Raw genomic sequence first — 13,062 nt, forward strand, 5'->3', positions numbered from 1 at the left:
AGAGGCATCGAAACATGGAACAGACTGACAGCAACCAGAAGGGAGGTAGGAAGGGTGGATAGGAAGGATAATGGTGGAAAGGAAGGGAATGGTGGAAAGGAAGGGAAGGGAAGTTCATGCATTCAAAGAACATGCATGAATGACCCATGGACATGGACAACAGTGTGGGGATTGACTGTGGGAGTGGGAGGGGGATGGGCTTGTCAGAGGAGGGCGGGGCGGGGGGAAATTGGGACAACTATAATAGAATAACAATTAAAAAATTTTAAGTAAATTCTACATATTTTTCCTATCAGAAAAATATAAGCAATTATATTATAGTTTTTAAAAAAATACATACCAGGACAATAACATTTATTCTTAACCTTGATGTTTTTTTATATTCCAAACACAACAAAATTCTCAAAGGAAAGTAGAAGTATTTTGTCTTAATTTAGGGTATAGGAAGAAAAGGAGATTGGGGGAAAAAAGGATATTTTAAAATCAAGCAAGATGTTGTGATCCAAAGAGTTGAGATTATTTCTCTTGTATTTTCTTGGACACTACAAGTATTACCTTTCTGTGATGATGAAATTAATAACATAATAATAATTAATATATGATAGGCACTGTGGTCCATTTACACATTTAATTTTGCCATCTTAACTCTTTGAGGCAGGTGATATTATTATCCTTATTTTGTAGATCAAGAAATTGCCAAATAAATGGTTTGAGTTCACACTGTTACTGAGTTCAGAACCTGGCTGTCTGCCCCTGGGCCATCTGATCCCCAACCCCTGCACGACCTTCACATCAGACATTCCAGGCCCCATTCTCACATGAATTCTCTGGGTGATCTGAGCATGGTGTGCTCTTCTCTGACGCTGTTTTTTCATCTAGATAATGAACCAGTTATAGTACAATAGGACTTTGCGATTGTAGATCAAGACCCATTAGTGGATCTCTAGTGGTTTCCTTACCACAGGGTGTATTTTTTTAAAGTTTGCAAAGCAGTATATTATGTTATTTCTAAGGATCTGCCTAGCTCTGAAGTCCTCAGATGAAGAAAATGAACTTCACGCATTTTTAAAATAAGATTTTCATTTATTTCAGGTGTTTGGGAGATGGATATTTCTTGATGGCCTAAGAAGAGATCTAATCACGTCTTACAAACAAAATCTACAGATCTTTCAAATGGAGGATATAAAACCGAAAGCAACAAATGAACAAACAAGAAACAAGCAACAAAAACTCTAAGACACAGACGCAGTATGGTGGTTACCAGAGGGAAAAGCGGGTGGGAGGAGGTAGTAAAGGGTAAAGGGGGTCAAATACATGGTGACAGAAGGGAATCTGACTTTGGATGGTAAACACACAATGTGATATACATACGCCATATTATAGAATTCTACACTTGAAACCTATATAATTTTATTAACTAGTGTCACCCCAGTAAATTTAATTTAAAAATCAACATATCTTTCTAAACCATCCATTTCATAAAAATATTGAATTTTGTGCACCAGTCTAGAGAAAAGGAAACTGAGTTAAATTCTTCAGGGAAAATGACCCTTCAACAAAATAAATTGTAATAAAAAAAAAGAGTTGGAGGGTGAACCAATAGATTCAAGAAAACTTTAGAGACTTATAACTGATTTCAGTATATGAATCTTAACTTAAAATGATATGATAAAAAATCAGTAAAAGTACTGGCTGTATTTTGCCATGTATAATATGTCCTTCTTGCCCAATTTTTCTGAGGGAAAAATAAGGATGCACATTATACATAGGTAGTACTAATTCCATGTCTATATAAATGTTTTTAATTCTTTTATTTATGCTTATACATTAAAAGTGTAACTCTAGAAAGCAGATGGGACAAAGCCACCATCTATGATCATCTTTAAAAGAAAAACATTTCGGAAAGGAAAGATTCCAAGTGGAGTTATTGTCCCTGTGCATGAAAACGGATGGATTAATGAAGAAGACATGAAAATCTGATTTAACAAAATCTGGTCATGAAGGCCTTGAGGATTACTTTAAAAACCAGCTTTGCTTGCTTTTGATCACTTCAAAGCCCATGTTACACAAAGTGCAAAAGCAATCGCAGCAGACTTGAAAACCCAACTTGCTGTGATACCTGGTAGACCACCCAGCTAACTACAACCTCTTCATGTACCAAACCCTTTAAACAAACCCTTTAAAGCCCTGATGAAGAAAAGAGTGGACATTGTGGACACAGTCAGCTGGTAATGATTTAACACTTGCAGGCAGAATCAAGAAATCATCCATTGCCCCCGATTCATGATTGGATCCTAAGGTTGTGGTGTTAAGAAGGAAGTGGTTGTAAAATCATTTTTAATATGTGGCATCAGCAATGATATGGATGCAACTAAGGATGATGAATTTTACCAGGATGAGGAAAGTGACTAGTCCTTCAGAAGCCACTGGTAATGTAGAAATTGAAGAAGACGATACTTCTAATATTGACTGAGGAAGAATTCTTGGCCTTCTATGATGTGTAAATATTGTAAATTTGTTAGCAGTACATAACATTTCTTGTACCTTGTATCTGTTCTTGTGTTTTGGAACTATTTGTTACATAAAATTTCTTGTACCATAGTATGTTTAAAAATAAATGCTAATTCCTTTATAATACAAAAACAAGTATCTAAATATAAATAAATAAAAATTGAATTAAAAAATTAAAATGAAAGATTTTTTTCCTGAAAGTTTGGGCCAAAAACATGGGTGCACATTATACATGCCAAAATACAGTAAATAAGCAAACCAAAAAGAGGAAAAATCAGGAATATTAAGCACTGGCTTGACATTCAATAACATTAAGTAAATACTGTTAGGTATGATAAACAATATTTGATCACTTCTGTTAATGTTTTAGGTGTGATCATTTTATTTCATAATATTAGGGAATTATTATTAAAGATTTTGTGGGTTTAATAGTGGTATTATGGTTATTTGTGTGAGTATATAAATTTATTTTAAAGACTATGCTGAAGTATCTACAGATGAAATTATATCATTTCTGAAATTGCTTTAAAATAATATAGAAATGAAAGGAATGGGTAAGTCTAAAAATGAAAAACGATTGGCCAAGACTTGATCGTTTAAGCTGCCTAATGGTTACATCGGATCTCAATAAACTATTGCCTTTACTTTTATAAATTTTAAAACTCTCTATAATAAAAGATTTTTTAAAAAATAAAATAAGGTAGAAAGATAAAGTAAAACGCCTTTTCTCACAAGTTTACTAGCCAGACTGAATGCCAAATTTCTAAGTTCCAAATTTTTAGTCTACATCATTCTATTAAGATATAGCTTTTTTCTATTTTCTAAACTTTGCCCCAACGATAAGTCATGAATTCACTTGGATTCAAAATAAAACGTCATTTATAACAAAATTAGGAGAGAAGGGAGACCCTGTACAAGAGAAACAAACCATATCACTGAAAGTAGAAGGTCACCCTTAGAAGGGCCCGCTAGCCAAAGTTACAGAAACTCGCCCGTCTGGGTCATGAGTTAACAGACGCTTCCTGTTTTCTGAGTACACATATCACCAACACCCCAAGATTATCCTGTCCTTTGCCAGATTCTGTAATTTGAAGATGACTAATTTCAGCATGACAAACATGGAATGACTGGTGGTGGTGGGTACTAGACTGAAAACCCTACAGTACTTCTCTGTAGCCCTTCAGCTGAGGAACTCAAATTATTATTGGTATTAACGTGAAAGGATTTGTCAAGTGAGGTCTCTTGAGGGTCTCCTGGGATTGTAACGATTTCATTCCGAGCCAGAGTCTGCCCTTGGTTTCCCTTTATCTAGCATCCGCACGTAATGAAGGAGGCAAAGAGGCAATACAGGCTTGCCTGTGCTGGCCTGCCCTCCAGGCGATTTCTCTGCAGCAGGAAGACAGGTGCACCCTAAGTCTTTAGGGTGACTACTGGGCTGATAACAATTTGAAGAAATGGTTGGGGTTTAGCCACCTGGAACATCTACAGGAAAGTTGCTTTCCAGGTTGCATGGTACTTTCCAGGGTTCTGGACCAGATTTCTCTATCATTCATCTGGCTCAAGAAATGTTAAACTGTGCAAATCTATTTATTCACTGTGTTTATTATCTAGGTTATTCTATCAGCCAGAACACTCAGCTTAATCCGTTTTGGTGTCAGGTGCTCCTGAGAGTGACACTGAACTAGTTAGTTTGCTCTTCTTAGTTTTCTCATTTTGACACAAAACGTGGATAATACTCATCTCAGAGGATTGCTTCAGACACTAAAATGATTAACATGTAAAAATGTCTAGTTTTAGCTTAAGTTACTGAAAAGGTACTGCTTAAGTTTAGCATTTTTTAATTACCTATGTGAAGTCCATTATATATCCCTAAAATAAAACAAAGCCGAGCTAGGTTCTAGTGGAACTCAGGTGGAAATGTGAAATTCCCTAACCCTCCCTCACACAGGATAAGAATTTGGATTCTACTCTAAGTGTCAAAATAGACTTTACCTTCAAAACAGTTCAATACATATTTATCAAACACCACCTTTTCCTGTTTCCTCTTTTGATTTGCCCTCCTTCCTCTCTCTATAACTCCAGCTCTCAGATTACACTGCAAACAACTTTTTAAAAAGAATGTGCAAGATGTGCTTTTTCTGTTGTTGTTTGTGCTTTTGACATACCCCAAATATACAAAAACTCAGGACATTGTGGAATTCATACAGCTTGGAAATTGGGTTCGTGTTAGTCATGTTAATAAGGATGTCAGCAACAAATGTTGGCAAAGAATACGGAATGAGTTCCCAAGAATGACAAACCTTAAGCTACTCCAAAGATTTAAAATCAGGGGCCTCTGTTGAGCAATGTGGCCAATAGTTTCACTGCTAGTTTTAATTACTTTGGAATGGGAGGAGGTAACATATTTGCAGGCCACAGTAATCTGTTTCCTCAGTTTCTCTGAATAAAAAGCTGAGCAACAAAATACAGTGCTATGTCCTCTTGATTTAATACTAAGTCACAGAACAAATCAAAACCACCCTGGCCTTTCTCCAACCTTTGTGAATCCCTCATTCTTGTACTTCTGTTTTCTTCTCATTACACTCTTTTCTCTCTTTTTCTCCCCCAATCACATCTCCGCTGTTGCCTACTGTGTGATCAATCACTCTACGATCTCAGTAGCCCCCAAGGGGCAAATGTCCATAATAAAGTGACCATTTCGATCACCATTCAATCCAAAAGTATTTGTGCAGAGTTTCCTCTGTGGTTAGCACCAAACTTTCTGCCTTTTGTGCCACCGAAACAGTGAACCTATATTTCCCCCAAACAATCACAGTTCCTCATGCTTTATTCTTAGTGGGGTGAGGTCAGGAGAGAAGTGAAAATCTTCCAGCACTACCCTCCTTCTGGCTAGCAGTACGCCCAGCACACATGCAGATGGCAGCCAAGTCTTTATTCCCTCAGAGTTTCTCTTCCAAGAAACTCCTCACTCACCTAATTCTTCCATTGTCACACACCCAAGATGCTGTGGTGCCACAGGTTGTAAGGAACTGCTTTGGTCTGTGCTGAAGAAGAGGACCGCAAAGGAACTAAATGAGACAGCGTCAAGCAGCCTCTATAACCCTTTTTGGTTCCTATATTTGCTTAGCACTTCCTCTCTTCTGATTTGGTGAGTTTCTTTTCTTTTTTCTTTTTTTTGTAGGTCAGAATTTTTAAAATGGGACTGACATAGAGAGGTGGGTACTGAAATCAGAATTCTGGTGGCACATTGGCCAGGACAATTAAGATTCAAATTAATTTTGAAAAATATGAGCACCTACTACATGCCAGGACTCATCCTGAATTCATGAGAATGGCAGATTTGCACTTGTGGTTTTTTCTAATGTAGGTATCCCACTTCTACTACGCATTAGAAAACTTGCTTTTTTGTTGTTCTGTGAAGCTAGGGGACCATGGAGGCATGGTTTGCTTCCACCAGAGTTAACTAGTACCCAATTCATTTTGCTGTTTTTATTTAACTTTCAAGAAATTATGTTTATCTGGTTTTCTGAATAGATAGTAAATCCATTAAATAAGGCAAAGGCATATTCACATTTGGATTCTTGGGGCCTGTTTGTTTTAGTAGTCCAAAATGCAAACGACTACAGGGGGTCAAGAAGAAATGAGACTGAAAGATTTAAGACACCAATTGCTAAGCTGCAGACATCTGAATTAAGCATAATTCCTGCTTAGTTACATTGCTTTACAGCAGTTTTCTGAACCAGTGGTTTCATTCACTTCGAACAAAATAAAACACTTACAAAGGCCTACTATGGGAAGGCAGTACGTACAGAACTATAATTATGGTTCTGTGAAATTGATATTACCCCACTTTTACCAGTGGTGAAATAGATTCAAGGAATAGTAACTTGCTAAACTGATTAATAGGTAACTTTTCTACAGTAATATAATCCACATTTAACTTCAAAGCCTGTGAACTTTCCTGTATAACAGAGTGGTCTTTTTTTTTTTTTTTAAGATGGTCTAAAGAAATAATTCATTCTCCATTCCCTAGTGAGTGAAGACTTTTTAATGGAGATTCCCACTTTGCATTACTTTGAGCAGCCATTGGATGTCAGTGCTGTCCCAAAAGCCTGCATACTGTAAACATGGGTTTGACAAAATTCCAATCCGCACTGTGCCATTTTTTACTACTGAGATGCCATTAGTCCCATAAAAGTGCAAAAACACTCAATGGAAAATAGAAAACATTCGCCTAATCTAAAGTGGTAACTGAGCCAAAGTGCTGTAAGGGAAAATGCACTTCGGCACTTGGTATGCAAATACTGGACTGTATGATCAGCTTTAACTGAATGGTTAATGTGAAATTTGGATTCCCCAGATCTTGTTTCCATCAGCTTTCTTTGGGCATTATACCCCCGGATACTTTATTTTCCAGGAGTGAGAAAGTAGTCTTAAAAATCTCTCCTTGATTACAATGGATCAAAAAAAAGGAAGGAAGGAATGCCAGAGGCCCACTCGCATCACCAAATGCAACTCGTAGATAAGCAAATGGAAACTCCCGTTTATCGCATTAGGACAATTTAGCTGCATATGCTATTGGGCAGACAAGAAATTTTGACAAAAGCTGCTGATCTGACTGTGCTTCCTGTGCAGCAGAAACAGCACAAACATTTAAAAACCGCAGAAGCAAGTGACTTCAGAGCGGGGAGCCTGAGGGAGGGCTTCAGTTTCTACGGATTGGTGACTCTAGTCACGCTAACAACTTCCCTCCAGCCCGAGGATCACAGCCAAGTTAGGCAGTCTACGTCAGCACCTTGGTCTCGAGAATGTCTAGTAGAAACGCAACTCCACAATTCCTTCCACCAACTTTTATTAAGAATGAAATAATTGGTGGGTAGGCCGCCGAGGATCCGATAGAGCCAGATTCAGTCCCTGATCTCCAGGGGCTCACAGGTTGATAGGTCAGACACAGGGTGACGAGATGAATATTGCAGACACGAATTCCAGCTTATTTAAAGGAGATGGCATCTAAACAAAACCAAGGCAAGGGTTATTACGTAACCATCCTAGAAATGCTTCCTAACGCCAAGAAATGAAGTAGGAAAAAGCTCGGGAAATCCTGATGGGGAACTGGCTCAAAATTTGCGCCGGGATGTGCTCGGGCGTCTCGCCTTAACCCGGAAACACTAACTTCAGGGAAAAGCATGCTCGGACTGTGGTAACACTAAACTACTTTTCCCATTCATCATCAGTCAAAAGCTCCCAGCAACCTCCTCGCCTCTGGTTTCGTTTTTTTCCAAAGCCATAGGATAAGTAGGACTTCATATCCCAGGATGCCTTTGGGCAAGTTAACCGTGCGCATGCACTGAAGAGGCGGGTCCTCTGCCTTCACGACCCCGCCTCTGTTCTACAGCCGCCATTTTTTCAGAGACTTTCATCCGGCAAGCGACGGGCTTTTTTTCTTAAAGGAGAAGCGACAGCTCAAAAAAAATATCCCCTTCTCCCTGCAAGACCTGGCAACGCTGGGGACAGAAAGGCTACATACAGGAAAGTGGGATCGGGGTGGAGGAAGTAAAACGCCGGGGCTACTTCGCTGGCTTAAGAAAAGAAAGAGCCCTTGTGGCATTAGCTGCTCCTCAGGGAGGCAGGTGCGCGCGCAGCCACACCGGGGAGCGCGCGAGGCGGGAAAGAGGTGCGTTTTTCTCCCCCCAACAACCTCGCGAGACCTGCCCCTCCCACTGTCCCTAGTGTGCGTGGAACTCCGCAGGGAGGGGAAAGGTCACTTTAGGATTGTCGCGAGACGCAGCCGTTAAACGGTGAGAACGGGTACGCGGGGAAGGAAACCTCGCGCGCTCCCTTGGATCCGTTCCCTGATTGGTTGAAGGAAGGGGTGGGGGAGGAAACCGGGTACGTTGCTGCGTGAGAGATCGTGAGGGCGGTGCGAAGAAGCCATTCCTTCTCTTGGATTGGTCCGCCGAGCGTCTTGGGCGCGCGCGCGCGCGCTAGGGGGCCTTGAGTGGCGGGGGGCGGGGGCTGCCCTCGGAGCCGGGCGGAGGGGGTGGGGGGGGGAGAGTGGAGCGCCGAGTGAGAGTGTGCAGGACGCTCCGGGAGGAGGGGGGCGGGGGGAGCAGCGCCGCGGCCGCCGCCGCCGCCTCCGCCTCCGCCTCCACCGCCTGGGACGAAGGGGTGGGGGACGGACGAGCCCCGATGCCGGGGGAGACAGAAGAGCCGAGACCCCCGGAAAAGCAGGACCAGGACGGGGTAGAGGCGGCGGCGGCCAAGGCGGCTCCAGAGGAGCCCCAACAACAGCCCCCTGAGGGGGCGGCGGCGACGCCGCCTGCGGGGGCCACTAGCAGCCGCGTGCTGAGGGGAGGACGGGACCGGGGCCGGGCCGCTGCGGCGGCCGCCGCCGCTGTGTCCCGTCGGAGGAAGGCCGAGTATCCCCGCCGGCGGAGGAGCAGTCCCAGCGCCAGGCCTCCGGATGCCACAGGGCTGCAGTCCCAGGCCACGAAGCCTCCGTCTCCAGCTCAGGGCAAGAAGAGTCCGCGACTCCTGTGAGTAATGCAGTCTTTCAGGCGGTGGGAGAGACCCCCCTCTGTCCGCACGCAACCCTCTCGGCTGCCGTAGTGCCCACTCCACGTGACATCCTGCCTGCTCTGCCCCCTGCCGGCTCGCACCACTGATGTCACGGCGCTTCTCTGGCTGCTGTCTTATCGCTACTCTCCGTTTCTGTGTCCGTTGGGCTACTTCCCCACGCCGTGAAATCGTTCTTTGTAGCGCACACGTCTCCTCCCTAGCGGCTCGCCGGCCCCCTGCCGTCGCAGGCTTATCGCGCACCAGGGCTTCTGCACGCCCTTTGTCAGCCTATCCCTTCCCCTCCTGCGGCGGCTCTCCGGTATTACATCACATCCCCCCTAAGAAATCAACAGCGGGACCTTTGCCTTCAGAAGTGTGTCGCTCCCCGCACCGCCTTCCCTTGAATTTGCTTAAGAGCCAGTTGCCCTAATAGCTCTGTGTAGCTTTTTTTCGCTACCAGTTTTTTGCGTTACTTTTCACTCGTTTTAGAAGTCAGGCGCTTGCTACTAGGATAAAAACGTGACTTTGCCAATTTTGCTAAGTGTAGTCTTTCATATAACAAGCTTAAATGGGTATTCATTTTTCTTGTTTTTGCCAGGTAACACGTTTTTTGTGTGTTTTCGTATACGTTTTAACGTAGGAACTTCATCTCTAAGAACTAGACTAGTCTGAGTAGAATTTCTTTATTTCCTGGAGATAATAGAGGATACAGGAACATAAATACTTAAAATTGTTTATTAAAATAATGTACCTATGTTGAGAACTGTAAAGCACACATATTTGTAAATCGTAGAAATTAGTCGTATTAGCCACTGAATTCGTGACTTTCAAGTGAAAAAAAAAACTAGTAAAAGCAGAGAGAATTGAGGGGTGGGAAATTAGAATTTTAAGTCACCCACTTTCCTACAAAAGTGTGGCAAGATTTGGTTTATACCTGTCCCAGTAGATCTATAATACATTTATTCTAAAATTAAGAGTGAGGTTAATAATGAGCCTTATTTGGATATAACTTCCTTGCATGAATTTCTTAAACAGCCTGTTCCTCAGCTTTCTCATCTATAGGACAATGTTAATCCCTGTGAGATTAGTTTGTGACAATTAAATACAGCGTGTGAAGCACTTGGCACAGGGATTTTCAGCCTTTTTGCACCTCATAGCACAAAAATTAATAAAATCCTTTGACACACCAAGAAGCACATTTTGTCATGATCTGGTAAAAAAATGTATAATTTTGATTCATTCACACCAGTTGCTGTTGTCATTTTTTTATTTGACAGTCTAAGGGAAAGGAGGTCAGTGCCCCTGACTCGTCAGGTATCGCAAGCTTTAAAAATGCTTGCTGCACACCAGTTGAAAATCGCTGACTTAGCACAAAGCCTGGTACATAGTGAATTCTTTTCATAGTTTTTTTTAATTGTATTTTTCCCCATTACCATTTATCCCCTTTATATACCCTCTTCCACTTCCATCCACCCCCAAATATTTATTAAGAGCTATTGTTTTTGAGTAGTGGTGTCATGAAAGAGGTATAAATGGTGTGTTTTTGTGTAAATTCTGCAAAACTGGACTTTTTTGTCCTATCACCATATGTAGGAAGGTTAATAACTTAGTATCATTTTCAAAATTCCCTTTTATTCTTACCTACGCATTTGAGAGTTAAATATATCTATCTCCTTGACACCTTTCCCTCCCTCAGTTGCAACAGTTTTACTTACAGAAATGATCTTTTAAGATGATTATAGCTACACTAGTAGCTTTACCCTCTGTCGTGGTTTATTTTTTCCCCCTGACTTGACCAAAAAGTACTAAACTTTTTTAATTCTACAATGTAAATATTAGAATGAGCAAACTTGAATAAAGAGGACTTAAATTTTTTTCTCCACAATATTTCTGTGGGGAGGAATAGTTTTGATTCTTAGCATCTCTTCCTCACTTCATCAAATAACATAAAAGGTATTAGTGTTCTTAGACCTTCTGTTAGCCTCTGAACTACCTTTTGATTATTTTAAATTATGCCAGTTTGGATTGTTTAAAATAAATTTTCACCATGACTTTTTTTGTTACACATTTCCAATTTACTGCATGTCCTGGAAATGAAAGGAATCCTAAAGCATTTCAGCTTGGTAGACCTTGATTGAGCAGTAACTGAGCCTGGTGCTGTGCTGGTCTAAGGTGTATAAAGATAAATGAAACGTGGATCTTATCGTCAGGGACCTTGCAGTGTTAGTGGAAGTTGATCAAGCACATGTGCCTGCTTTACAGATTGTCACAGTGATGAAGTAAATTTTAAAACTAAGTAGGAAGGGTTAATCTTTTAAGACGTCTCAAGAGGTTTGAGTATTAGTTTTTCAGAACCCTGGTCAAGTGCCTTCTGACCTTGATTCGTCTCTGTCTTTCTCATAACATTGTACAATTTTTTTAAATGAATAAGATAAAAAATTTTTTAAAAACCTAAAGAAGAAAAAAGTATAATTTAATTTCTATATTAATTTTTAATTGTCTCATGCAGGCCCTTTTTTCATATTTCAACATTGCCCCTTATAAAACTCCCAGTAATGAGCTGTTTAACCTGCATTTGTTTCTTTTTGATTGAAGAGACAGCAAAATGTACAGTGGCTTAAAAGGTCAGTAAATACAGCAAATTGGATTGACTGAAACCTCTTATTAGAAGGCAAAATAATACAGTGGCACAATCATAGGACTTCTGTCTCAGGTCCCAGCCTTCTGCCACTCACTAAGTGACCTTGGGCAAGTCACTTAACCTCTTTAAATCTGCATTTTCATCTATAACTGATAATTTATGATTTGTGAAATCAGATTCATAGGTAGATCACAACTAGGTTACAGTTTTTACAAACTTTTAGACTTGGGTGTAACAGATGAATGATTTTAGGGTTTTCTTTTAGGTTCATTAAATTTTTATTATGAAGATTTTTAAATATAAACAATATTGGCAAGATAGTATAATGAAACTCCAGTGTTTATTAGCTGAATTTAACCGTTATTTAGATTTTGCCAGGCTTGCTACCTCTGTCCCTTTTTTTTCTTTTGGCAAGGGGCATTTTATAGGAAATCTCAAACATTTCATTTCATTTCTTCCTACTGCATTTGTGTAAAATAACATATTCTAGAACCACTTAATATAACAAAATTAGTAATATTTTCCTTGTATTAGTATGTGCAGATACAGAATATTTTCATCACTGCAGAAAGTTCTGTTGGACACCATTCTACAAGGTGCTATCTTCATCGCTATAGATGAATTTGTATAAGTGTTTATGCTCTAAGAAAGTGTGCAAGATTGTTCATTTAATGTTTTATTTTTATTTCTTTCAGATGTGTAGAAAAATTAACAGATAAAGGTAAGACTTGGTCATTCTTACCTCTCGTGTATGTTTCACTGATTATTATCTTACAATCTGGTAGAAGATAGAATGAATGAACTTCAGCCTGGTAATTCAAGTTGTTCCTATTTAAAGATGACTGTTGTTTAGTAAAGAATTATTGGAATAGGTAGATAGAATCCAGGCAGGTTTGGGCAGGTGGAACATTTTAACATTTAGAAACAGGGATGGAAAAGCAGATTACTTGACATCACTTTATTGCAGTTTTCTGTAAGTGCTGTCTCTTTTTGTGGGGGAGGTAAAGTTACAAAGAGAAGAATGATACACAATACACAGAGTAAAGTGTAGACAAAATCCTGATGCTGACAGAGACTCAAATTATAAATGCAGTTTGAAGAATGTGGAAAGAAAGTGTTCTACGATTTCGGCCTGGTGAATAATTAAATGAGGTCATGAGGTCGTTTCTCTTTAAAGGGTTTTAACAATATTGAATATAGTCTTCTGCTTATCTGAGTTTATGAAAGAAAGCTAATGTTCACTTTCTCTTTTTAAACACTTTAACTTTTTTTTTTTAAGATTTTATTTATTTATTTTTAGAGAGGGAAGGGAGGGAGAGAGAGAGAGAGAAACATCAATGTGCGGTTGCTGG

At 40.2% G+C, this 13,062-nt stretch overlaps 2 protein-coding genes across 3 annotated transcripts in view; one reads left to right on the forward strand and one right to left on the reverse strand.

Annotated features, from left to right (window-relative positions):
• The window catches only part of LPXN (leupaxin), a 31,536-nt gene extending 25,663 nt beyond the window's left edge, over window positions 1-5,873 (reverse strand). Inside the window, exon 1 of the mRNA XM_028515953.2 lies at window positions 5,485-5,873. Within this exon, the coding sequence (XP_028371754.1) occupies window positions 5,485-5,497 (13 nt within the window). The 5' untranslated portion in view covers window positions 5,498-5,873. The remainder of the gene's footprint in view (window positions 1-5,484) is intronic.
• Window positions 5,874-8,565: 2,692 nt separating this feature from the next.
• Window positions 8,566-13,062, forward strand: part of ZFP91 (ZFP91 zinc finger protein, atypical E3 ubiquitin ligase) — a 42,035-nt gene continuing 37,538 nt past the window's right edge. For both annotated transcript variants that reach the window (XM_028517411.2, XM_036029482.1), the window contains exons 1-2: window positions 8,566-9,047; window positions 12,406-12,431. In XM_028517411.2, the coding sequence (XP_028373212.1) occupies window positions 8,701-9,047; window positions 12,406-12,431 (373 nt within the window). In that variant the 5' untranslated portion in view covers window positions 8,566-8,700. The remainder of the gene's footprint in view (window positions 9,048-12,405; window positions 12,432-13,062) is intronic.

This window comes from Phyllostomus discolor, chromosome 6 (assembly GCF_004126475.2).
Source record: "Phyllostomus discolor isolate MPI-MPIP mPhyDis1 chromosome 6, mPhyDis1.pri.v3, whole genome shotgun sequence".
NCBI classification, from domain to species: Eukaryota; Metazoa; Chordata; class Mammalia; order Chiroptera; family Phyllostomidae; genus Phyllostomus; species Phyllostomus discolor.